Here is a 27,462-nt window from a genome sequence, read left to right as displayed (position 1 = left end):
GGGGATAGGCCAAGGAGTCAACCGTGAGCATGTTTACTCAGAGAAGGCCGTCAGATCCAGGGTAGAAACCTCACTGTCTCTCCCTCCCAATACGTGACAAAAACTTAGTCACATTGCTTCAAACTCAACTCCCTGCTTCAGATCGTGGGTGCGGTGTCCACTTTTATAAAATCCCATGTTTTTAGATTCAGTGTGACTGATTCTATCCTACCTGAAGCCATCAGACATTCCTCGGTCTTGCAGCCAGTAAAAAGAGAGCTGGTCCAGTTCCAGTGACACTGCCCTCAGCTTTGCAATTCTCTGCTCCACATTATGAGTTGTTCTCTGACCTAGCTTCTGACAGCTCGTGCCCTGTTCACTTGGTTCTCTGGACCTGGTCTTTGTACTCTGGCTATCTTCTGATTTCCCTGCTCAACTTCGACTCTGATTGGATATTAGCAAATAAGAACTAGAAGACATGTCTCCCAGCCGTCTCTCTCTTTCCTCATTGCAGTCCCTCTACGCATCACATCGTCCAACCCAATCCGCCCACTTCCCCCAAATCAGACCTCCCCCCTTGATGCATGGAGGTCCCTCTCCTGAGTGTGCCCTTCTCCCCTTTCCCTGACCTGTCTCAAAACAGAGATTCTAATAGCCATCCTGCCTATCTTAATGGGAAGGACTGGTAAAGATTAAAAGAGGCCCTGCATGTAAAGATGCCTGGTAAATTATTTAAAGCACCACATGTATAACAGGTGGTATTTTTACTGTTGGATCTGATAGCTTATTCCATTCTGGGCTTCCATATACTTCTCTCCTCATCCCCATGGGCAAAGGGTTTAAACCTCTTAAGTCCTATTTCTTTAAAATTGCTTCTCTCTTTCAAGCTTTTCTTCAGCCTTTCAATCCAATTTCTAATCCTACTTCCTTTAAGAAACTGGTCTATAATCTACTTTAAAAGCTAATGCACCAATTTGAAGGCACAGAAAAACATAAAGCAACAAACTTTCAAGTTAGGATTGTTTATACATACTGAAGGAATGCAATACAGCGGATTTACTTGTGTCATAAATATAAATATGGAATAGTTGCTGGAACTAGGGTCCAGAAAGAGCAGGCAAAAATAGGAGATCAGATGCTGCAGCTCTGAGAGCACTTCAAGGATGCCTTACTACCTGTGGTTGTGCTATCAGTAAAAGTGGAGATTTACATGTGCGTATGCAAATGTCTTCTTTTATTCTATTAAGTTATTAACTGGAACAGCAGGGGCAATTTTGGTGCACACTGGAAAATCAGCCTCAAAATGCTAGACAGACCTAACACTGTGATTTATAACAGATAAATTGTAATTCCAGGCAATGAACATATTTAATAAATACATTTTTAAAGAGGAAACTTGAGAATTCCTATATATACAGCAAAGGACAGGTTATTGAAAAGGCCTCGACATCCAAGTTCAAAGACTTTGTTAGTTCCAGCAAATATCTCCCACGTGACAGGGGAGCTGGAAAGGGCTGGCTGTGACAGCCCAGGTGAGGAAAGATGTGTGCTATTCAGTTGCAATGGGGCACACAGGCTTGGGAAAATTATCGCTGTCACAGTCTGGCAGGCAGACCCAGATGGCAAAAACATGGAAAGGTGAGTGGCTAAGGAAATAGAGAGGAGGCCAAGGGTCTTCTCAGGTACTTCCCGTAAGGTCGGATGCTTGAACTAGGTGTCAGCAGTGAGAGGGAGCCCAGGGGAAAGTCACCTGTCACAGGGATACCTTCTCTGGCTCCTGGGCCTGCCAGCCAAGCAACTTCGTACAGCATCTGAGTTTACTCCATCCGAGTGCCAATCACACTGTTCTAGACTCAATGACTTATGTCTGTTGACAGGCTAAGAGCTCCTTGAGGTCAGGAACTAGGTCTAATTGACTGTAAATCCCCAGGGCTGGCACTCAGCACAAAGTAGGTGCTCTACCAATCTGTTTTGAAGAAATGAGTGGATGTTCAATGGCTGGTTGTGTTGTGGCTTTACAGACTGTTGTGACAACCTATCATGTTTTGTCATGGTGGTCACTAAACGCCCTGGATGTAAGGGCAGCAAATGCACATACCCTAACAGGAACCCCATGCAGTCTCACCTAGGCTGACAAGCACCCGCTGCAAGGCCTGGTAGGACGACGTCTGCAGGTCAAAGAGGGACAGTTTGTAATCAGTGCTCAGCTGCGCCTCATGCCGGATTGTTTCAAACAAGGCCGATGCCCTGTAAAGCTGTTAAGTAGGGATGAAAAACATCATCCATTGCTCATGTCTTGGTATACAATCTAAACATTTTTAAAGGTTCAAAAGGGTGAATCTTTATTTCCAGGTAGGTCCTGTGGACCTGAAAAAGCATCAGATCATACCCAGGAAATTGTAATTTATATAATCAATTATTGATATATAAAGGGGATCTAAAACATAGGGATTATAAATTTATAGTTTGAAGAATGTAAAAAAGAATCAGCTATTAATCCAACTAAGTGCTGATTTTTAGTAGAACAAAAAACCTCTCCTCTTGTTATCAGGCAACCATAATTCACCACATGCATGCCTCAGGAGAGATAGGAGTGGAAACAGGTATGCTGGAAACGGCTCCTCAGGTATGGAGAAGAGAGCACCACACTGTCAGGAGGAGATGGTTTTTTGCAGGTGGTTCAGTGCTACAGAGCCGAATCAAGCACTGCCCTCTACTGCATTGCCCCACGGTCAGGTCTTCACTGGACAAGCTTCCAAGGAGTCACACCTGCTCACATGGACACACCAGGGACTAGAAACTTGACATTCCTAACAGAGACAATGCCCTGTTGTTCTAACGGGCTTCTCTAACACTAAGACTGCAAGACTTTTCTGACTCTGATAATTATATGTTAGAAACATAGGATCAAATTTTAAATGTATCTAAACTCAAAAAAAAAAATAATTCTAAGACTAAAAGATTTAGAGCAGCAGAGAGCCAAGAGAGAAGAATGTGTTCCTAACTCTGCTGCTAATTTGCTGTGTGACTTTTGGCAAGAGTTGGAGCCTCAGTTTCTTTCTTTCTATGAAGAACTCTACCTCACAGGGTTATTCTGAGGAATAAATTCAGTGAGTGGAAAATACTCTGAAAATTGCAAATTCACTATATCAGTACAAGGTTTAATTTTTGCAACCAGGAAACTAGAGAATTAATTCTTTAAACGGCCTTGAATAGGTTTAAGAGTACAATAAAATACCCTAACATTCTGGAATGCTTTGGCACAAACTGTCGCATCACGTCCTCGTCTCTCATGAACACTGTGGACAGGAGGCTTGGGATCTTATCCTTGTTCCTCCTTTGCCTCGCACACCTCCCCTGGCCATCTCACGCGTGTGGTCTCAGATGCAGCCACCTCACTACTCCTCCTACCTAACAGAGGAAGCCCACAGCTCCAGGGACCTTTCTCATCTCCAGAGCCAGCACCACAGCGGACTTCTCTTCCACCATCAGTACAAACGGAGAAACATAGACTTATCATGACAGAATGAGAGAGAGAAATCATATCTATATATCTAGAAACCTACAAAGACATTAAATCCATAGTTAGGAATTCTTTTGTAATACTTCTGTTTTGAAATGATTATGATTTCATATTCAAGTTTAATGAGGAGCAACAGCACATACAACAAGAATTCCAAAGAAATTACTGAGAAGTCTATCACACAATTGAGCAAGAAAACACTTCTGAGTTGGGACAGGCTAGAAATCCTACACATTAACTCAACAGTACAGGTCAGCACCTCTGGCAAATGTCATCACTACTAGGACAGTAATCCCCAGGTCTTCCATGCTTCTGGAAACAAAATCCACTTGTGTCAGGGTTTCTCCTGCTCACCTGGTGTTGGGCCTCCTCCAGGTTTCCACTAGCCCAAAGGGACAGGCCAAGACCATGGCGAATTTTTGCCTCATCTTCTCTTCGGCCCAATTGCTCAGCTAACCTTAAACCTGAAACCAGACAGAGAAATTTAAGGAAACACAGAAGACAGATAATTCCACTCTCCCAAGGAGTCCCAGAGGGTAACTTGCTTCTGGTGTATGTAACGAAGGTTAACAACAAAGACAGATAAAAGGCAGGACAAGAGCTGAATCTGCCACAGCAGAGTAAGCATTCTCTTCAAATTCAGTGCTGGTAGTGACATTTCCAGGACACTTCAAGATGCCCCAGCAAGAGCTTAGGTGATGGCTATCAGCAGGAGACAGGTCTGCAGGGCAGGCAGAACCACTGAAACAAATGAACCCTAACCTGGCCGCCCTCCCAGATGTGAAATCTTAGCTTTGCAAATGAAAACTCCTGGCTGATACACTTATCTGACTGATTCGTCAAATTTCCCTGGCTGAGAAAGCTCTTCCTGACTGTAAAATGCAGAAGCCAAGATAATACTTTTTCCTACCTCGCGTGCATAGGATCTAATCAGAGATGAGGGGAGACACATATGATGTTCTCCTAAAAGCAGATTGCATACACAGCCTGACCCTGCCTTCTGTTACTCCTGTTACTGATGCTACTGACAAATTTCACGTCCAATCTGTTTTTCCTTTAAGTCTGAGACTTTGATGCACCTCAGTGGGGTTGCAAAACAAGTGCTATTGCAAGTCAAAAGCCTTAAATGAGGCTGCCCTCATTTTAAGGGCCTTCAGATAGGCACCTGCAGTTTGGGTCACTTACTCACAGCAAGCTTCTGGGTTTCAGGACACCAGCAACCTCCAGGGCTTTATGAGAGCCAAATCTGAGGGCAATCATTTATTGTATTGGTCACTAAGCAGTTCTCAGAATCACTTTGTCCTCATTATCCTGCTCACTGTACACAGAAGAGAGCTTCTGCAGAGACATCACAAAGGATCCCACAGCACAGTACAAATGCCCGCACAAAAGAAGGCCTTCCTTCTAATCTAATTCAGGTGCATGGCAGACTGCCTCTGATCATGTTGGGACTGTGCAATTTCAGACTTTTGAAAGGGAACTGAGTCAGTTGAGAAAAGTGATACTCAGGTTCAAGTTCATAAAATATACATTTCAAAATGCGCATAATTCAGAAAGCTTAGAAACAATATTTTAAGTTTAAGTCATGTCATTGAGCAACAACAAACAAATCTACAAATAGCTCTTTTTTTTTTTTTTTTTTTTGAGATGGAGGGTCTCACTATGTTGCCCAGGCTAGTCTTGAGCTCCTGATCTTAAGCGATCCTCGTGCCTCTGTCTCCAGAGTAGCTGGTACTATCAGTACACCAATAATTCATAATTTTAAATAACTCACAGAATAGGAACACGCATGAAAGAAGAGGGTTCTTGGGAGAAACCCAGGAGGGTACTGGTTATTTAAACCTACAACAAGCTAATCGCATTAATTCTTCAATACAGATGTCCCTGCCGGGTCGAGGTCACTGAGTCAGAAGTAAAATTCACTGAGGCTCCCCTCATAAAGCATGTTCTGTGAACACAGGGACTTTGCTTTGTTCATGTTGTATCCCCAGCATGTGGGACACTCTCTGGGTTCAATAATGAAGAGTTACAAGCCCATGGTATCTGTCCTGCCCAGCTTCTACTTCCTTTTTCTTCTTAGGAATCTGAGCCTCTCATCTGGGTCTCCTGGACCCTAGTTAGCCAGGGACTGGTTACATTATCCTAAAAGTCACTAAATTGTTCCAGGTTCCCTTCTTCATTTGCAAAGAGAGAAAAGGCTGGATTAAACCAGCGGTTTTCTTTCTTTCTTTTTTTTTTTTTTTTGGCCAGGGCCAGGCTTGAACCCACCACCTCTGGCATAATGGAGCCAGCACCCTACTCCTTTGAGTCACAGGCACCGCCCTAAACCAGCAGCTTTAATGAGAAGGTGTCCATCCATATCATCTGGAAAGCTTGTTCAAAAGACTCAGACCATGCCCACCTGTGAGATTTTACTGCCCAAGGCAATGCTTTCTGTAGCCCCTTCCCCTAGGAAAGCTGGGAGAGAGAGAACCTGGGGTAGTTTCCAACTGAACCAGTCCCTCATTGCAAGAGGCTACAGACCCAACTCAGAGCACTCAGAAAGCACCTTCCAGGTGTCCGGCACCTATACCAGCTTAGAGTTCATGAAAACAGGCTTCTGGTCTGGCCCACGAAGGAAGGCATCAGTTACAGGCTCGCTAGTGATGCATCCATGAAATAGACACTACAGAGATGCTACAAATCAGAGTTTTTAGATCTCCACAAGACTGAAAAATTACAAGGAACAATAAAAATGAACTTGAGCACTTCCCATAAAGATAGAATTATGTTACAATGTCGCAGGCAAACCAGCTGTTTCATGGAAACGGTATTTCGGGAAGTGCAAAAAGAACACAGCTGAAAAGTTGTCATATACTGGGCCTGAATTTAATAGTTTTCACAAATTCAACTGAGAATTGTTCCTAGTCTGTCGGAATTTTACCACAGTCAAGTTTCAGGAAATCGAAAGTCAACATTCCCATTTAACACACTGGGGCAGAGCCCCGCCTGGATAGAGTGGGAACCAAATAAAGTCTAGGAGATAGCTTCCAGCCCCTTAGTAACCTCCAGCCTGCAAGTCAGCACAGTCCCTGTGCCTTGCAAAGGAGAGCAGCAAACTAGCATCCCCTTGCCCATTCCCCACTTTGCTTCCTGGTCCCCTCCCTCCAGGCTTCATCACTGGGGCTCAGGAGTAACGAGGGATACAACTGCCCAACCCTGCTTTCTCTTGCCAGGTTAGACACTCCAGACAGGATGTAGTTCCTGGGTCAGAAAACCCAGGCTGAGCCTTCCTCCTGAACTAGTTACAAAAATAAGAATAAAAAGATACACCTCTCAAAGTTATTTATTGTGAGAATTAAATCAGATTAAATAAACTACATATGCTAACTATAAATGAGAGTTTTGCTTAAAGTCAGCAACTGTTTCCTTTTACTAGTGAGCAGAGAGCACATTTGTTCTTTTTCCTTTCTAGGGTGAGAGGATGTAGCGTGCCTGTGAGAGAGAGAAAGGGCTTTCATGCCAGTGTAAAGACGCGGAGGGCAAACGCACTGCTGGGAGCCTTGTGCTTTGGGAGGAAGGAAGAGTCCAAGGACTAACCGTGCTCAGGACACTGCCTGGGACCTGATGGCCAGGTTCCAGTTTCCAGACCTGCATGGAACAAGACCCTAGCGCGGCACCAGCCCGTGCACTGTGCTAATAAACACTGGGAAGGAAGCCTGGTACCCACAGACTGATCCTGCTGGGTCAGACCTCAGCTGCCGTGTCCGAACTGACTTCTATATAGTTTTGATAGTTTAGATGTTTTCTAGATGGATAATAAAACTTGGAGAAGATGATCATTTTCCTGTGATTCAGACCCTTAGAATTTTAGAGAAGAAAATCTCACTTGGTTCAACTTGTGGGAAAATGTGTTATTCACTCTAGACAGGGATTTGAAAACCGGGGAGGGTTTTAGCTCCTTGGGAAGCTGGTGAGCAGTCGATGCTGTCACTGAGAGAACAGGACAATCTGGATCCAGAGATAACAGGGTAAGGTAGTCTGGACAATGAAACATCTTAGTACTATCAAGGGACATCTGATGAGGGACACTGTAGGTCTGGATCTGAATTTACAATGTGGTCTGAGCCCCTCGTTCCACACAGAGGAGTGCATACTCATACTGGGCATACTTCCCTCTGAGTCTTAGTTTCTGACTCTGTACTTGAGCTCAAGTAGATCAAGAGATCACAATAGATCTTTCACCTACCTTCCTGTAAGTACATGACTGCCTGGGAATAGTTCTGCAAGGCATGATGGGTCCTTCCGAGGCTACTATATGACACTGTCTTGGCCACCAAGTCGTTCATCTGTGCAGCAATGCTCAAGTGCTGTTCTTGATAGACCACAGCCCTCTCGAAGGTGCCCAGGGATTCATAAGTCAGGCCCAGGTTCCCATAGGCTCGGCCCTGGCATGTGGGGTTGTTGGTTTCCTCCGCTATCTGAAGATCAAGCTGGTGGTACTGCAGGGCAGTGTCATACTCCCCCATTTGCTGGTAAACGCCCCCTAGACCACAGGCTGCATCACTCTCCAGGGCTCGGTCTTTCATCTCTCTAGCAATGTTCAGCTGGCGTTCAAGACAGGAAATGGCTTGTTCGTAATTCCCTAATTGGCTGTGCAGACTTCCCAGCTCTCCATAGGCCTGGGCTTTATTGAAGGCCTCCCCGAGCTCATGGGCAACCACAAGCCTCTTTTCAAAGCACACAAGGGCTTGCTGCAAGCTCCCCATTGCCCTGTGGGGAAGTAGACAGAAAAGCAATGATATTATTTTGTGCAGGTGCAGACATTCTAAAGCCCCTGAGAAAATGAAAAGCATTTGTCACTGTCACTTACTATAGAAGCTCTTAACTCCTCTTCTAGCTAAAACCTATCATGTGCCCTTAGAGTGAGATGCAGAGGAATTTCATAATCTGGAAAGCAATTCAAAAGTCATCCCTTAGTGACCTTCCCAAGAGCTTGAGATTCAATGGGATATACACCCCAGAGGAAACATAAAATATATTAATAGGCACAATGATAGCAAGTGAACTGTTTGGTTCTTTGGGCCTCCCAATTTCCACTACTGCTTACACTATGTTTTAGAAATCTCTTTACAGTGGCTATAAATCCTTCACCCTGAGCTTCTCAGAGCACTCTGTGGGTGAAGATTTAGTTTGACCCTTGCCCTTCCTCCACTCCGGGAGCCTTAATCCCCTGCCTATCTGGTGGGGGCCATATATTCTGCAGACACAGACACCTTCTTGGGTTCCCCACATACAGGAGGAAAGCTTCAGCTTGGCCAACAGTGCATCTTTTTGTGCTACTAAGAGATGACATGGTAAGAACAGAAGCAACATGGATCTTGGCAGCAGACCAAAGCAGTTGTGTGGGGCATGTGAATTCCTTTCTGTGTGCCTCAGTTTTAGGTGATAGTAAATCCCACATCCCACAGCAGATGATAACAGATGTACAGGAGTACAAAACAGCTGTAACTATAAGTAAGATATTTATGCACGGTGCCTAGAGTGATGCATGGTACCTACCTACCTAGTGCGTGTTTATTCATCCCTCACTACTATCAGGTGAATTTTCTTAAAAGCAACACCTATGGGTACATATGTTATATTAATAAACACATTCATATAATGTGGGAGGCATTCAGAAAAGATCTGAGGAAGTGATTCATTCACCTTTCCCATCCCTAGCACCTCTGTTAACCTGCTCATTATAATGCTGTTCACAGGCATTGCATTTGGAGTCAGAGAGCCCTCGGCTTGACTCTCAGATGTCCCTTTTAAGCTGTGTATCTTAGGTCTTAATCTGACCTCTCTGGGCTTTAGTTTCTTCCTTCATAGCATAAGGGGAATAATATCACCTGCTTAGTTGAAAGAATTGTGGGGGTTAATAAACTGCCATGCAAACATGAAGTTGCCAACTGCAATTTGTGCAGAACTATCAATCAAAAAAAAAATCCTTGGTCATTTTTACCTGTGTCCATTTCCTAGACCCCGGTAAGCCTTGGCTTGGTCCTGCATGCGATTTAGACTCTGAGCAACAGATAAATACTGTTCATAGTATTTGATAGCTTCCTCATAGTCACCCAGGGCTTCGTAGCAATCCCCCAGGTTTCCATAGGCCCGGCCCCTGTCAAGCACGGACTCATTTCCACTCAGCTGCTGCAGCATGGCCAGCTGCTGCTCAAAGTAGCCAATGGCTTCTTCCATCACATTCATGTTCATCTTTGTGATGCCCATGTTGCCATAGACCTGGGCCTCTAGACTCGGATCCTTCAGCTTCTGCCCTAGATCCAGCTGCTCTTCATAACACTTGAATGCCATTGTGTATTTCCCAAGGGCCATGTAGACAGCAGCCAGGTGCCCATGAGCTCTGCACTCCCCTGGCAAGTCGTTCAGCTCCTGATATACCTCCAGTTCCTGCGTATGATAACCCAAGGCTTTGTCATACTTCTGGATCATTCGGTATGCAGTGCCTAGGGCTGCATACGCACTGGCCTCCAGTCTTCTGTCCTTTACCTGATGAGCTAAGCCCAGCTGCTGCTCGTAGAATTTTATTGCACCATTTATATCTTTTTTACAGATGAATATATCACCTAGGTTCCCTAGGGCTCGAAATTTAGCCTGGGAATTATTCAGGGACTGGGCTAGAGACAGTAGGTACTTTTGACACTCTTCAGCTTTACTGAAATTCAACAGAGCCTTGAATGCTAGGCCCAAGTTACAGTAGGCTTTTGCTTGGCTCAATTTGTCGTGAAGGTCTTTGGCCAGTGCCAGATCCTGCTCATAGTACTTCACCGCCTCCTGGTAATTTCCAAGGCAGTAATGGGCATAGCCGAGATTGTGGCAGACCTTCCCTTCTCCTTCCATGTCTTGAAGATCAGGAGCAAGCCGGAGGTACTGTTCATAATAGGGGGCAGCCTGGACATACTCTGCCCGAGAACAGTGGAAGTTACCCAGGTTGCTGAGTGCTCGAGCCTCGCTCTGGATGTCTCGCAGCTCCCGGGCAATGTTCAGGTGGTTCTGATAGTGTTGCAGGGCCCTGTCATGGGCCCCCAGAGCCTGGTAGGCCACAGCAAGGTTCCCATGTGTGGAGGCCTGTGAGGCACGGTCGTTCACTTCCATGGAGATCTGCAGCTCCTGTCGGTGGTACTTGACTGCCTGGTCATACATGCCCAGAGCATTGTAGGCATTGCCCATATTCCCATAGGCACGGCCCTGGGCTGCATAATCACTCAGCTCCTGGGCGATGCACAGGTGGGTCTTGTGGAGTTTCAGTGCAGTGTCATAATCACCTTTCATCTGGTGTATAATTCCTGAGAATGGAAGAACAGGATAAAATTGGAATAACTGACTAGCAACTTTAAAAGAAATGTAATTTGCAACTCCATTTATAGTAAAGTGTAATCCAGATGAATTAAAGAATTTAAAATAACAGAAGGTAGAATTAAATATTTATCCTTTCTCCAGAGGGAGGATAGCTTTCTAAGCTTTGAAGCAAAAGGAGAAAACACTGACAGATTTGATTACAAAAATAAGAAATTTTGTACTACAAATATCTATCTAAAATTAAAAGGCAAACACAACACTGGAAAACATATGAAACACATGAAAAAATTCAATAGTTATTGCGTATAAAGGTTTCATTCAGTTTAATTAAAAAAAATCAAGATCCCAATTAACTAAAGTAAGCAACGAGGAACAGTAAGTGCTAGCAGAAAACTCACATGCAAAGAAACACAAAGAGTAACCACAGGGGAACATGCTAATTTTCTTTAATAATCAATGAAATGCAAAATAAAACAACCCTGAAGTACCATTTTATGTCTACTAAATTAGCAAAAAAAAAAAATTCAAACACAATCCCTATACTAATGAGGTTGCCCTGAAATTGGTAAACATATCAACTGCTTGGAGAAATAAACAGGGGCAACCTTTCCACAGTGTCATGGCAAGACCCACAAACATGCTTCTACTCTGACCCAGCAATTTTACCTAAAGGAAAGTATCCTAAGGATATAATTTGACAAACATAAAAGCTTGCATAAAGGTATATATGATAATCTTCACTGCAGCATTATGGACTAGTGGAAAATCAGGAACATCTTAAACGCCAAACACTAGGGGACTGGATAAGTACGTTTTGGTGTATCAATTCAGTCGAAGATTATGCAGTCATTAAAAAGATAATTGTGAAGTCTATGCAGAAAAATGGGAAAGATATAGTCAGGTTAAGGGGAAAAAGCAGGAAACAATGCTGCATGTTTCCTTTGACAACAACCAGGAAAATAAATATGTGCATATGGACAAGATCTGGAGGGGATAATGCAAAACTAAAAATAGTTGCCTTGTTAGGTGACATGATTTTAATGATTTCTGTTCTAAAATTTTTGTAATACTGCTATACTGCTTTTATAATCACAACAATAGTGCTTCAGACAATTCTCACCAACTCTGCTGTAGCTGCTAAGCTTAGCAGTTGTTTTAATAAGCAGTTCAAAATGAGATATATAAATATCATAATTGTAAAGCTGTTCTACATGAGGGTTAGCATAATGGTAACTTACACAGTGGCTTTTTTTTTTTTTGGTAGAGACAGAGTCTCACTGTACCGCCCTCGGGTAGAGTGCCGTGGCGTCACACGGCTCACAGCAACCTCTTAACCCTTGGGCTTACGCGATTCTCTTGCCTCAGCCTTCCGAGCAGCTGGGACTACAGGCGCCCGCCACAACGCCCGGCTATTTTTTTGTTGCAGTTTGGCCGGGGCTGGGTTTGAACCCACCACCCTCGGCATATGGGGCTGGCGCCCTACTCACTGAGCCACAGGCGCCGCCCTACACAGTGGCTTTAAGAAGAGCCTGGTTCCTCCCAGTCAGGGCTAGAGTAGGGACCACTAGAAAAGGTGGAGAAAACCTAGTATGCAAACAGTTTTCTCTTTGTCCTTAGTTTTGAATACACTTTTCTATACATCAACATGTGACCTTTGCAGAGATGACTAAAATGTGCAGAACAAAAAATTCAAAAAACCCAAGATGGGATCTAGTTAGAATGTCTGAACTGAAAATAGAGGCGCTAAGAAAGCAAGCTGTCAAAACCCAGCCTCCACACTTTGCTCACCTCCACACACACTTCATTCACTCACTCACCCAGCAAACGAATGTTTCTTATACATTAGAACTGCGGTGGGCGGTAGAGGTAGAGAAAGAAATGTAGATAGAAGCCTCTTTCCCCAGAGAGCATGCAAGGTCAAAAGGGAGACAGTCAAGAAACAAATACCATCAGTACACATGATCAATGGTACAGTCAGAGCAGGGTGAGGGCAAGTGCAGGGTGGGCCCGCTGGGCCACTGTGCTGGTCCTGACTCCCTCCCCTGCCCTGTGGGAGATGTGCCCTGGGACCCAGCTATCTCTCTGATAATAACTGGACTTGAGGTGTTGGGAAAATTATTTAGCCTTCCTAAGCTTTATGTAGGTTTATCCATAAAATGAAGAAAATAATAATCATGATACCAAGGAAACAATGCTGCCTTGGAGGGTGGTAGTGAAGATCAAATGAAATTATTATTTCATACAAGCAAGTGCATTATAAACTGCAAAGTAAAATTTAGTTACTGAAATCATTATATGCTTCCAGGAAAGGGAGTTCTTAAGGGACAGAGGTTAAATAAACTATGATAATTCTTCTGTATTTTTTTTTTGCAGTTTTGGCCAGGGCTGGGTTTGAACCCGCCACTTCTGGCATATGAGGCCAGCACCCTACTCCTTTGAGCCACAGGAGCCGCCCTCTTCTGTATATTTTTTAATGAGTAAAATATTTCATAATTTAAAAATAAGTAAATCCTAAAACTAAAACTAGATAAATACGGTGGAATAAATATGGTGACATTACAAATGGTAAGATAATTTATATATTGACATGGAAAGAAACTTGTAATATATTAAGGGGCTATATGGTCACAAAATATTTTATAAAAACTTTAATATCATATGTGTATATACATTATATCAAAAATCATAATATCATATATCATAATATCATATCAATATACACATATAGCAAAAAGTTTATTTAAACATTAACACTAATAATCTTTGGGTGGTAGAACTGCAGGATTTTTTTCTTTTTTTCTTGTCTGTAATTTAAATATTTTTTCTATGATAAACACATAATCTTTGATTTTAAAAAAAGTGTTTGTGGACTCTGTTACAATAAGACCAGTAATATTCGTGGGTACTGGGTCTGGTTACTCCCCTGGGTTTGGAGATATTACGGGCATCCAACTAGAAGAATCAGAGCTTTTCAGAACCTGTTTCAAGGTTAGAAAACCTAAGCTTTTCAATCATCTGGAATCCTTTTTAATGCTGAAACATTATTAGTGACAGAAACATTTCAGTTCTAAAGACCTGAATTTAACATGTATTCCTAAACTACTTTTATCTAAAAAGAAAATTTTTACATTTTAAATTTCCATGTATCCTTAAAAGAAATGAATCATTTATTCTCTCCTCAGCTTTATCATTTCTAAAATGGGGATCAAAATATCTGCCCTTCCATGAGTCCATAGTAACGAACAGAGCCAGCGCTAGGGAGAGCAGCAGAAGCCCACATCACCTTCAGAGTATATTCTCCCACCATGATGTCTTTGCAATGATCTTTTTCCTCCACAGTTTTTGGATTTTATTGCAATGATTTTGTAAGCCAATGCGATCACTTGGGTACTAATGTGATAACAGAAGCAAGCACTGACAGACCTTCAGAGAAGGTGCTCAGAGTTAAGCTTGGTTTTCACATATGTCCCATCTCCACCAAAGGAAAGAGCTCCTTGCTAGGCCCCCTACCCTCCTACAGGAACCTGGCTCTCCTCGGAGGGCACAGCATAAGAGAAAAGGCACAGGATGAGGTCAGAAGTTCTGTTTTACAAGCCTCCCTCCCACTTCATTCAGCTGAGTGTCTTTGACATAGTCATTTAATGTCTTGGAGCCATTGTTTTCTTATTTTTTTAATTGAAAATATTTTGGCAATTTTTGCCTTTTCTTTCTCATAAGGTCAGGTTATAATCAAAGAAATGGTATAAGAAACATAATCATATGTATCAATATGTTTTAGAAACTATAACATGGTATGTAAAAATGGTATGAGCAGTATTTAGAGTGTAAGAAAGGAAAGGAATTCTATTTCTCTTAGTCTCAAGGCCTTAAGAGTCTGGGCTAGTTAATAGGAAGCAGTTGGGATGGTAATGGCTACCCAGGGCTCAATGATTTGTGAAAGAAACTGCCTGCGGGGTATGGCAAAATGATCTGATCTCCAGCCAGCTGCTCTATGCGCTCTCCTGCTCTCCTTCTTTCCTCCTCATCTTACATTTCCAAGAGCCTATAAAGAACCAGAGGAAGATTCTCAAAACAAAGACTTCCACACACAGACAAGGGTAACAGGAGATGGATGTGGGTGAGCTGGGAATTTTTCATGTCCCCTCTGTCTCTACTGTCCCGGCTGCTGCCAGCCTGGGGAATTCTGAACGGAACATTACACACTCTCGGCAGCTTTTCCCTTTGTTGAAGCAACATAAAAGCAGCCCCGAGAGCTGCCAGCAGAGTGACTGCACATGCTGAGGAGATAATCTGCAGATCCTCCTTCCCTTTCGAGACCACAGCTTGATTTTCCAGGGCCGTCATTCAGATGAAGACTTACAGAGGGCCTGTCAGCAGGGGCGTGCTAGGTGACAACGTGCTGCAGGGAGGGGAATTAAATGAAGATTAATGGGGCAGAAGATCCTCACAAAGCTGAGTTCTCATGAGGGCGTGTGGAGAAAGGACACATGGTTATGGATTTATACATTGCCACAGCAGGCCTCCACCTATGGGTCAGGAATGGTCACTGCCATGGGAAGAATAATACCTATTTCAAAGGGCTGTTGTGAGGTCCAATGGGATCGTGCTTAGCAGAAACTAGCATTAGTGCCTGGGACAAAGTAAGTGCTCAATACATTGTGCTTTCATTATTAGCCATTACAAGCAAAGACCTAGGGAGGCATGAATAGAAAAACTACTAAAACTAGAACATTCAGCATCTTAGCAGTGACTTCCGGCTCCCTTTTCTCCTGTGAATTCTCTTAAAGTAAGTCCTCAGTGTACTTCCACAAACAATGAAAGCGTCCTTCTCATTTACTGAAAATACTGTTATGATTAATAATAGTGCACAACCCAACTGGGACTTAAGAGCTCATCTATTCTTCCCCTCTGCTTTAAAAAAGTTTGAGTTCTGCTCCATCCTAGCCAAATCCCCAGATATTCTCAGAGGAAACCTAGGATTTGGGAAATGGAAAAGGCCCTCTCACATCTCAAAGAAACGGCATGGGAAACATAATAGTATGTACCAATAGGCTTTGTAAACTATAACATGGTATCTAAGCACAGGATGACCAGTATTTAGAGAGTGTGTCCAAGGCCTGGTGAGAAGATCTAAGTGAATGGTTCAAAGCTGACGTGAGGACTCGCAGACCGGTGTGCCCTTAGCAGTTCTCAGTCCATCGCCTTTCAAAATAAGCTGGAGACATGAAGTAACTGTTGTTAGTCTCACTAGGTGTGACCCGGGACAGTAGCTATTCTTTATAAAGTTCTCATCAGGTAGAAAACCATATGGAAGCGTTTATGGTGTCTATGATTTGCTTTAAAAATAATCCAGTGTGTGTGTGTATGTTTATGAAAATAGATGACAAGACTAGCATGATGTTGACAACTAAGTTATAAGTAGAAGGGAGTTCCTAATACTAATCTCTCTATCTGTGTGCATTTGTAAAAATTTCCATTTTCATTGCATATTCTTCTGTAGCCTTTTGGAAACTCTTCCTTGTAGTCCTGACGTGGACATTTAAGTCCTGCTTTCTGTCTCTGGGACCTGAATTGAGAGAGAAACCGGCTGGTCACCAGCCTCTATAGCTATACCAGCTTCCACATCCTTCTGCAGGCTGGGAGGAAGTGTGTAGACTGACATCAGTGGGACAGTACTTTGTCCCATTGCTTTGATTTGTACCTTTCATTTCAAACAATCTTAAAGGATAGAGTGATATTTTGTCACTCTAATAAATGCACAAATAAAAGCACAGCTGAGAAAACCCGCATCACAGGAAGGGTGCTGTTTCTTCCTCCCAATCCTCCTCCTCCTGTTTGGTAGAAGTGCCCCCAGGTTCTTCAGAGGACCCATTATTCTGACCCTCTTCATCTGTAGGTTCCCAGAAGCCTCTCCCTCTCAAGTTTCACATTTGATTCTACACTGTATCTGAAGTATCTCAAGTGTGGGGGTGCGAAGGAGGGGACAGATTTGATTAGTAAACAGACGGCTGGAATGGAAGCAAAAGAGCAAAGTGCTACGTTAAAAGTGCAACCAATTGGACATCTTATCTAACACATTTGCAGGTGACTATGTACCTGGTGACATATCTCCATTGTGTTTGCCAGTGGAGGACAGCAAAAGTATAGATATTTTTTAACACAGGTAGTTCCAAAATAACGTGTCATTTGACTTCAGTCATAAGCCTCTTTCTGACAGATAAGCTTTTCTTGATAACTTCTCTGTGCCTGGCTTTCAGCTCCATGATCTTATTCATGCCTCAGAACAATCTTGCAAGGTTGATACTGTGGTCTCAGAGACCCAAAGGTTCAAGAGCTCACTCAGGCCCACACGACTCTAAGCAGTAGCATTGGTACCAGAACTAAGACTTTCTGTCTCAGGAGTCCAGGCTCTTTCACCCACTCTCCTTAGCTAGAATGCCCTCTAATAAAAGGGAGACATGATTCTGTGCCTCTTTCTTCTCTATTAACATTAGTATATGCTGTGGCAAACCAAGCTAGTGGCAGTTGTATATGAACAGATTGATGGCCTGGCTAAGTTTGTAGATAGAGAGACAAGAAGCATACTTTAGAGAACAGAAAACCCTAAGGACTCAGGAATGTAGTAAGAGGAAGCAGATTTAATCTGTGTGGGTGTCACCTCTGGAGAACTCTTAGGCCATCACACATCTATTCTGCCATTCTTTAACTTAATTACATCTACTTTTTCTACTAAACCCACACAGGCTGTGCCTGCTCCTCCAAAGGGTAAGTGAAGTTATGAGCCTGTTATCTTCTTTTGCTTCAATAGCAGTTGAGGATATCTTCAGTGACACTGAAGAGTTCAGTGGCATTCTGTCCCAGATCCCAATTGCCCTTTCCTTCTATCTCAATTCTAAGGAGCCTGCTATAACAAAGTTGAAAAATCCCTATACACTGCTCCTCCCTCTCACAACCACACTCCAGTGGAAACTACCTACCTTTTGGCAGGAAATAAAATATGGTTATTTTATAGAGCCCGCATTTTATAGACTAAATGTATTATTTATTTATAATACATACATTTCTCCAAATGTAGAGAAATATGTCCTAATTACTTGGCCCCACCCCTCCAGACTCCTCTTTCGGATGAATGGGAACAGAGCCCTAAGGCTTGGACTGAATGAGCAGTGAAAAGGAGGCAGCCTGGCGCCCTCAAGAACCCAGGAATATTCCACTGCTTTCATACATAGCCCCACTTCCTATTTCCCTGGGATAAAGACCAAGACTGCAGGTGAATAGCTCAGAATTCCCTGGGCCTGTGCAGCTGTAAATCCTGAGGCAGTGGGAAAGATTAATTGTGCCATGAAGTAGAGGAAGTAATAATTAAACCTATTAAAAAGGAGGTGGCTGGAGAGGGGTGCTGTGGTGATGGATGATGAGGTAGGAAGTGCTAGGCACAGGCATCCCTAACGGCTCTGGCTGTGCCACTGTGAAAGACTTGGTGGGAAGCCCAGAGCAGAGTGAAAAATATGCTGGGCCTGCCTGGCCAAGACCCGCCATTAGTCACTGTTTGGAAAAGGCAAAGTGTGCCTGGTTTTCATTCTGGATCACAATAAGAGGTGGGAGGCAGCCTCATAAGTTAGCAATGCAGAGAATGTTATAAAGAGTCAGTTTCAATATGAAACAAACATTTCTTTTGTTTCAAGTCATGGGGTAAAATCACTAAAATGCTGAGAGAGCTGCTGAAACCAGCCCCATCTCTTGGAACACCTTCAGAGGGTCCCTCTGGCCTACACAGTGTAGACCAATTAAAGTGGCCTTTGCGGAGTTTCTCTATCTGCTCCTACCCAGCCATCCCTGCCTGACGCTCCCCCATGCTATCTATCCTGCCACAGAGCGGCCCCATAGACCCTTCTGCTCCATCCCGCCCTACCTTTTCCACCTGTGAGTAACTTTCCTGTCCCATTCACTTGGCTTGGATTTCCTTTCTTCCCTGTCTGTGGTAGACTTTACTGATGTTTCCTACCATCTGGTTTTCTTCTGTGTACAGGTGTGGATTTCCCTGTGCATGAGAAGCAAGGCACAGCCAAGTGATTGCTGTGCCCAATGAAATGCGGGCAGAAGTGATGTGTTGCTTCCAGACAGAAGTGTGTAAGAGCTGAAAGTGCAGTACGCCATGTTCTCTCTCCCCTGCTACACCAACCATGGAAGCTATGTGATGGGGCAGATGTAGGAAGATAGAGCCAAGGAGACCTGGATTAAGGAGCTGACCCTGAGGGTTGCAACTGTGGTAAGTGTTGTATGAATACACTACTTCATTATTTTAGGCCATAAGATCTGTAGGCTGTTACTGTAGCAGAACCTGGCACTATCCAATATCAACCCCCCAAGCCTTTGTCACAGTCTATAATTTCAAACTGTATCTTAACACAGACTGTGTGAGACACCTATTAATGGAAGTTTCCTGAGGAGTTGTTGTGCCTCTGGATGCTCTAAATTCTAGTGCTGGATCCAGTGAGACCACTAAAATCTGTAAACTTGAACCAAATTACTTTGGACCCACACAGAATAGGCTTCAGTGAATTGCTATCATCATGCCCTCAGATGAGTTGATTTGTTTTTGATTATTCCTATTAGAAAAAGCACAATAATTACTATAATCTCTGATATAAACTTTCATTGATACCATATATTCTATCACCGGAATCCCTTATATAAAAACCTTCTTGAGAAATTTATTTTAGAATTCAGCTTCCCTTCCCCCCCAGGTAATGCTGTGTTCCCATCTTTAAGGCAGTGGAAACAGTCATGCTCCACATAATGATATTTTGATCAATGACAGACCACATAGGCAATGGTGGTCCCGTATGATTATAACATATTTTTACTGTACCTTTTCTATGTTTATATACACAAATACTTACCATTCTGTTACAATTGCCTACAGTATGCAGTACAGTAACGTGCGGTACAGCTTTTAGCCTGGCAGCAGGAGGCTATACCATATAGCAGTGATTTTCAACGGGTGTGCTGTGAGAGGATCTTAGGTATGCCGCAAAAATTTTTAAAGATCATTAATTAAATTGTTTTCAAAAGAAGTTCAAAGCTCAGTAAGTATATTCTTTTTTTACTTTTTTTTTTTTGATCAACATAATTTAAGAGGCTGAGGAAGTTTGACTATAGGTTCAAGTGTGCCGTGAGATAAAGAAAGGTTGAAAAACTCTACCATATGGCCTAGATGTGTAGTGGGATATACTATCTAGGTTTGTGAAAGTACACCGTATGATGTTTTGCACAATGATGAAATCGCCTCGTGATGCCTTTCTCTGAATATATTTCCATCATTAAATGATGCATGACTGTATTTCTCTCTTTGCTTCTGCTACCAGGAAGCTCTGACTCAAATATGAAACTACATAACAACTATGCTAGCCCTAGTGCTGCATGTTTGGGCTCTTTTCCTGGATCTTGTTGTCTATTTCCAATGTATCATCATCTGATATTAAAGCATGTAATCAAAAACTCCTTTATAAATGTGGTGCATGCTCAGTTGACTTTGCCTTAGTAATCTGCTTACCCCTTTAGCTTGCCATTCCTCAACCTTGCAGCTTAAGTGCTGCAATTTGTTTTGTGGATTCTGTTCTACCAGATTTAATAATCCAGAAGTTCTAGTTTCTTGGAGATAGTGCTTTATGATAGAAAAGCCCCATGACCAGAATCAAAAGATACCTTACTCCTGGTTCTACCACTTCCTATCATGTGCTCTTAAGAAGAAAGTTACTATGTCTCCTGGCCTCAGGTTTTTTTTTTTTTTTTTGTAGAGACAGAGTCTCACTTTATGGCCCTCGGTAGAGTGCCGTGGCCTCACACAGCTCACAGCAACCTCCAACTCCTGGGCTTAAGCGATTCTCTTGCCTCAGCCTCCCGAGTAGCTGGGACTACAGGCGCCTGCCACAATGCCCGGCTATTTCTTTTTTTTGGTTGCAATTTGGCCGGGGCTGGGTTTGAACCCACCACCCTCGGTATATGGGGCCGGTGCCCTACCGACTGAGCCACAGGCGCCGCCCTCTGGCCTCAGGTTTTTATCTATTTCAGAAGGCTATTATGAAGACCAAGTGAAACAGTGAATGCCACGGTGAGATGCTCCATTTTCTAGAGGATAGGCATTATACCAAACAGCCTCAATGACCATAGTCTCCCCCTACCATTCTTTTCCTAGATTATAATTCACTATAAGTCTCAGATGCCATCATATTTCCTAAGTATCAAAGGGATGAGACCAGATCATCTCAAGTAAGGAGAGTGTAAAATTAAGGACTCTGAGTATATCACAGCTAATCTCTGCATGTTATGTAAGATTAGAACTTATTTCTTTAAGCGTTTTAGTGTGTGCATATAGAAGAGGAGGTCTCCCTATAGGGCATTTGGAAATAGGAAAGGGGGGGCATTTTTGGTTGTCCATATACGTGGAGAATAAGCTGGGCATAGTGCTTCATGACTGTAATCTCATCACTTGGAGAGTCCAATATAAGAGAATCACTTGAAGCCAGGAGTTTGAGATCATCCTTGGAAACACAGCAAGACCCAATTTCTACAAAAAAAAAATTTTTTTTTTTTGAGACAGAGCCTTAAGCTGTCGCCCTGGGTAGAGTGCCGTGGCATCACAGCTCACAGCAACCTCCAACTCCTGGGCTCAAGTGAGTCTCCTGCCTACACCTCCCAAGTATCTGGGACTACAGGCGCCCACCACAACGCCCGGATATTTCTTGGTTGTGGCCGTCATTGTTGTTTGGCAGGCCCGGGCTGGATTCGAACCCACCAGCTCAGGTGTATGTGGCTGGTGCCTTAGCCGCTTGAGCCACAGGTGCCAAGCCTCCCACCCCCCAATTTTTTTTAATTAGCCAGGCATGGTAGCACATGCCTGTAGTCCCAGCTACTCAGAAGGCTGAGGTGGGAGGATCCCTTGAGCCCAGGAGTTCAACGCTGCAGCAAGCTGTGATCCCACAACTGCACTCTATCCAGGGCTATGAAGCGAGACACTGTCTCAAAGAAAAAAAAAAATCTGGAGGAGCACACTGGCAAGTTGTGGGTGGGGCCAGGGTTATTAAACAGCCTGCACCATGTGAGAAAGTCCTACACAGTGACGAGTTGTCATACTCCAAATGCCAACAGCACCAAGTTAAGAATCAGTGCTTTGAGATAATTTTATACTCTGGCACTACTAATTAATAATCTGAAAAAACAACTTCATTTCTATACTGTCATCCAATTGAACTTGTTAAAATAAATCATCAAAGCTAATTAATTGGAAAGTCTTGGGCTGGTATCCAATAATTTAAGCAAAAGACTGAGAAACTGGAAACCTGGCTTACTGACTGATCCTTTTCACCAGTGTCTTATCTGTGAAATATAATTCATTAAAAAGATAAATTAAAAATGCCTATCTATGGGATTCCTCCAAATTTCATGACAATTATTAATAAGGGTAAGGGAACACCTTCCTAACAATAAAAAATAGTAGCAGCAATAATAATAATGTCAGTAACATACAAATTTTCTCTTTTTGGATCTCATTTAATAACATGACACTGGGAACCAAGACTCCCAAACAGGCACCTTTAGCTCAGAGTTCTCTCTTAAGCATTAGTCTCATCAATCCAACTGCCTACAGGATATGTCTACCTGGATATACCTCAGTAACTTGAAACTCAATATTTTCAAAACTGTTATATCATTGAGGTGAATTAAATCTAACATTTTATGGCATTTGTTGGTTTTCAAAGCCCTGGGACCTTCATTATCTTATTTGATTCTAGAACAAATACAGGGTTGCTAAATCTGCTTTTGAAGACCCTCACAGAAGCCACCTGATTACTAAGTTGCAGAGCTAGGACCTGAACTCAGCCCCACCACTTCCCATCCTAGAACGTTTTTTCCCTGGGTTACTTTCCCCTCCAAGAATCTGAGGCAGAAAGTGCTACAGAATTCAGTTGTGCATACTGGGGTGAGGATAAAGCCCCCACCCCACTGAGGAGCATCCTTTCTTCTGAGCCTACAGAGGATGAGAGGATGGAAGCCTTGGAAGTGGACAAGAAAAGGGAGGAGAAGCAGAAGAGCTGGTCAAAAGAATAGCCCTTCAGGCTCTGCGCCTGTGGCTCAAGCGGCTAAGGCGCCAGCCACATACACCTGAGCTGGCGGGTTTGAATCCAGCCCGGGCCTGCCAAACAATGATGGCTGCAACCAAAAAATAGCAGGGCATTGTGGCAGGTGCCTGTAGTCCCAGCTATTTGGGAGGTGGAGGCAGGAGAATCGCTTGAGCCCAGGAGTTGGAGGTTGCTGTGAACTGTGATGCCACTGCACTCTACCCAGGGTGACAGCTTAAGGCTCTGTCTCAAAAAAAAAAAAAAAAAAGAATAGCCCTTCAAAATGATTTTACCTTGAAAATTCATCATAAAGGCAGATGGGTTTTCTAGCAAGGCTGGAGATTAAATCAAGAAATCTGCTTTCCCAAGACAATCAGATCTGAAAAGTTTCCTTTTAAAAATTTACACTGTATTGAAAATTCAAACCCCATGATTCTGTGAATATAGATATAAGTAACTAGATATATGTATAATGCTATCAAAACAAATGACTCATCTATTCTGCTCATTTTTCTATTAGTACATTTTTTTTGAGACAGAGTCTCTCACTTTGTCACCCTTGGTAGAATGCCGTGGTGTCATAGCTCACAGCAACCTCAAACTCTTGGGCTTAAGTGATCCGCTTGCCTCAGCCTCCCGAGTAGCTGGGACTATAGGCGTCTAACACAACGCCCAGCTGTTTTTAGAGACAGGGTCTTAGCTCTGGCTCAGGCTGGCTTAAACCTGTGAGCTCAGGCAATCCATCCACCTCGGCCTCCCAGAGTGCTAGAATTACAGGCATGAGCCACCACGCCTGGCTCTACACAGACTTTTAGTTAAGACAATTTCAAAAACACAGAAAAGGGCAAAATGGGACTCCATTTACTGTTTCAGTGTTTCTCCCTTTCCATTTAGTTGAGAGATATTTACTTAAGAAATTGGAAGCTCCTGAGGCTGGCTCACCCATGCTCATCACAGAGATGCTATTAAACATGGTTTCCTAGAAAGCTCTTGGGATCCACTTTAAATCTGAACCGTATCTACCTTCTCTATTCAAGTTATAGACGCACAGGATCAGGGCACACTGCAGGAATCACTTGAACTTGTGTTTCCCAAAACATTTGTTGGCTCATGACAAACCTCAACCCTCTTATAACACTTCAGGAGGGGTGGGTTCTTCTGCCTGTCTGTCTATCTTGCCAGAACTATCTATCTACACTCCTATCTCCAGCCACCCACTTCTTCCATGTACATATAAATATGTACATGGTAGCTTCTTAGCCACCAAACCTTTCTTCCTCTGATCATAAACAGTAGCCAGCAGGGAAACCTAATGCAGACTGCCACTAGTCTCCAAACCCAGAGCAGGCAACTTTGTAGCTTTCTTTTAGTTTAGTTTTTTTGTGTGTGTGTGAATATATTTACACTACTGAGACTATAGCAGATTCAAAATTGAACATAACGAAGTCCCAAAACTGCAGATGTTGGTGTGGATGTGGAGAGAAGGGAGCACTTCTACAGTGCTGGTAGGATTGCAAACTAATACAACCTTTATGACAAGAAGTAAGCAGAGATAATTCTCAAAGAACTGTAAGTTGACCTTCTATTTGATCCTGCAATCCCATTACTAGGTATCTACCCAGAAGAACAAAACTCATATTACCACAAAGACATTTGCACTAGAATGTTTAATTGCAGCTAAATTCATAATTGCCAAGTCATGGAAGCAGCCCAAATGTCCATCAACCCATGTATGAATTAACAACTTGTAGTATATGTATAGCATGGAATACTATTCAGCCATAGAACGATGGAGACTTTACATCTTTTATGTTTACCTAGATGGAGTTGAAACACATTCTTCTTAGTAAAGTATCTCAAGAATAGGAAAAAAAAAAACATCCAGTGTACGCCATACTAATATGAGACCAATATATAAACACATACCATACAAATGACAAAACACAAATATAGTCTAGCAAGGAAGAGGGGTGAGGAGGGAGAGGGAAGGGGAAGAGGGACGGTGATTGGTGGGAGGATGGAGGGCATTCAATGGGATCTCACCTCATGTGCACAACGTTCAAGTTGTAGGGGGCTCTCCTACAACTTGAACTTTACCTTACAAGGGAGAACAATGTAACCTAAAAATGTGTTCCCTCATATTAATTTGAAATAAAAAAATGAAATACAGAAAAAAGTTTTCAGTTATAAAAATAAATATTAAAAAATGCTTGTGACAGCTAGCAAAGGTTATTTCACAAATATTAATTTCTAGCTTCTTCCTTCTCTCCTGCCTGCCTCTGCTTTTGGAGCTACAAACCTAAATATTCACGTTCCCACCTTCCCTTGCAGCTAGGGTTGGTCAAGTGACATTATTGTGATCAATGGCCGAGGTTTTCTAGGATTTTAGGCAAAACTGCTTTTTTGATAAACGAATACAGCTCTCTCTCTTCAACTAATTTAAACAAGTCATGAGGTCCACAGCTTTAGCAGTCAGCTGTGATCATGAGGCATAAGGGACTAGAACCTGAAAAAGGCCAAGAGAACTGCAAAGAAATGAGCCTCAGTATCATCAAGCCTCGGAACCAATGTCAGGTACCTCCCAATTACTGTTTTGTGAGAAAACCCCCTATTTATTTCAGCCATTGCAAAACAAATTTTGTGTTTCATATGGCCAAAAGATTCCTGTTACTACATTCAATGTATAAAATATGAAGAAAAAATTTAGAAAGCTCTAAGCATCTTACCCAGTGCCTGACAAAATCATTGTTATCATTTTAGGACCGTTCCTAACAATCTGTTTTTGTTGTTGTTGATGGTGGTGGTTTCATTTTGTTTCATTTTGTTTTTATGTGGATTGTTTTGTTTACATTATTGAGATCATATTATATGTACTGATTTTAAAACAATTAAAACAAGCCTTAAAGAAGGGTCATACGCCATAGGTCGTTGCTTAGACTTAGGTTATTCAATGCATATTTTTAGTATGTAGACAATCATTTATCACATTTTTAGGTAGTAAAGATGGTAATTATGTTGCTCTCTACAACTCTGCTTTAGAATAAAAAATTTGTTTTAACTTAGAAACTGTTCTGATAGTGTTCTTACCACGTAAAAATGACTAAGCTTTTTTAGGAAATGCTGGGGCAGAACCACTTTTCATTATATCATTCCAGGCAAGAGATTCCATTTGTAATGAGGTGGGGGGAATATGGGAGAAAAAACCCATTTTATCATATTGGCCAAGGAGCTAAAGAAGCAGAGCCTGTTGGTACAGCAGGCTCAAACTTCTCTGGTCAGCCAAAGCCACCTTACTTACATCGGCCCACTGAAATATGGGAGCAAGATGAGCGAAAGAGGACACCCCGGCTCTCTCCCTTTCTACCTTTTTGTGCTTTTCTTCTATTTTTTAGTAGCACTTCCCCTCACTGATTCAGCTTTCCACTGTACCAGTTCTGCTCAGGTCTACCTTTATTGCAGATTTTACATTTTCATGTTTCTTAGAAATCTTCCTTCTATCACCCATCATCTTTTTCCTTTGATCTTTCCCTCCACAACAACCTGCTTTCTTCTAATGATTTTCTACTTGTATTTTGTATTCTACCCAGGATGCCAAACTTTTATCCATTTTTCTCTTAGTGCTGACAGTAAATAATTTTCAGAAGTCTGTTCATCTTCTAAGGATCACTGTTGCTTCTCCCTCGTTCTGTAGCAATTTTGCATTTATCGCTGCTTTCTCTTCCTATTTGACCTTCACGTAAAGCAAGCCATATCGAGACATGATATTTACCCGTGATTAAAGTACATGGCATGTGTTCTCTTGGGGTTTGGTGCCATCCTCTAAGTGCTTGTGTGCTAGCCAAATCCTTCTATAAGATCTACAGCTAGATGACAGAATAATAATAGATACAGTCCCTACCTCAATTCCAAATGTATAATAACTATCTTATCAGCTAAAATTTTTGATAACTAATTATGTACCAGGTACTATTCTAGGCATTTTGTAACTGTTAATTTAATTCTCATAAGAGGGTGTCCTGAAAATTATCCTCGTATTCCAGATGAGTCACAGAGATGTTAAGTAACTTGCCCAAGGCCACACATCCAGAAAGTGGTAGGCTGGGATTTGAACCCAGGAAGTCTGATTCTAGAGTTCAGCCTCTTAACTCAATAACACTTAATGTCACCTGGATAATAAGCCAAGGCTTCTGTGAATAAGACAGAGGTAGAGAAAGAAGCATTTGGGGAGACACTATCTATGCCCAATGACTTCCAAATAAACTCTAGATTGCTTGCTTGAGATCCAGTCATGTGTCTCCAGTTGTCTCAGGTTGTCACTTTATGCACTTGGGAAGGGGTAGAGGAGAGAGGTAATTTTTTCAGGACAAAGTTCCATAGGTTCCCTAATATTAAAAAGATGGATCTAAACTAGGATCACTCTGCCTAGCCATGTCTCACCAGCAGGAATCCTCTACTCCAACTAGCTCTCTTCTGTGTTCTTCAGGGAATGAACACGAA

At 42.6% G+C, this 27,462-nt stretch overlaps 1 protein-coding gene across 5 annotated transcripts in view; it reads right to left on the bottom strand.

Annotated features, from left to right (window-relative positions):
- Positions 1–27,462, bottom strand: part of LOC128583199 (tetratricopeptide repeat protein 28) — an 882,203-nt gene that overhangs the window by 119,192 nt on the left and 735,549 nt on the right. For all 5 annotated transcript variants that reach the window (XR_008379421.1, XR_008379422.1, XM_053587214.1 and 2 more), the window contains 4 exons: positions 9,489–10,830; positions 7,731–8,254; positions 3,857–3,966; positions 2,105–2,234 (listed from right to left, as the gene is read on the bottom strand). Coding sequence is in view for 3 of the 5 variants with exons in the window: in XM_053587214.1 (XP_053443189.1) it covers positions 2,105–2,234; positions 3,857–3,966; positions 7,731–8,254; positions 9,489–10,830 (2,106 nt within the window). In the remaining 2 variants the exon portion in view is untranslated. The remainder of the gene's footprint in view (positions 1–2,104; positions 2,235–3,856; positions 3,967–7,730; positions 8,255–9,488; positions 10,831–27,462) is intronic.

The sequence above is a fragment of the Nycticebus coucang genome, chromosome 4, assembly GCF_027406575.1.
Source record: "Nycticebus coucang isolate mNycCou1 chromosome 4, mNycCou1.pri, whole genome shotgun sequence".
Lineage (NCBI taxonomy): Eukaryota > Metazoa > Chordata > Mammalia > Primates > Lorisidae > Nycticebus > Nycticebus coucang.
The sequence above is the reverse complement of the archived record's forward strand: the minus strand, read 5'-3'. Positions and strand labels throughout refer to the sequence as shown.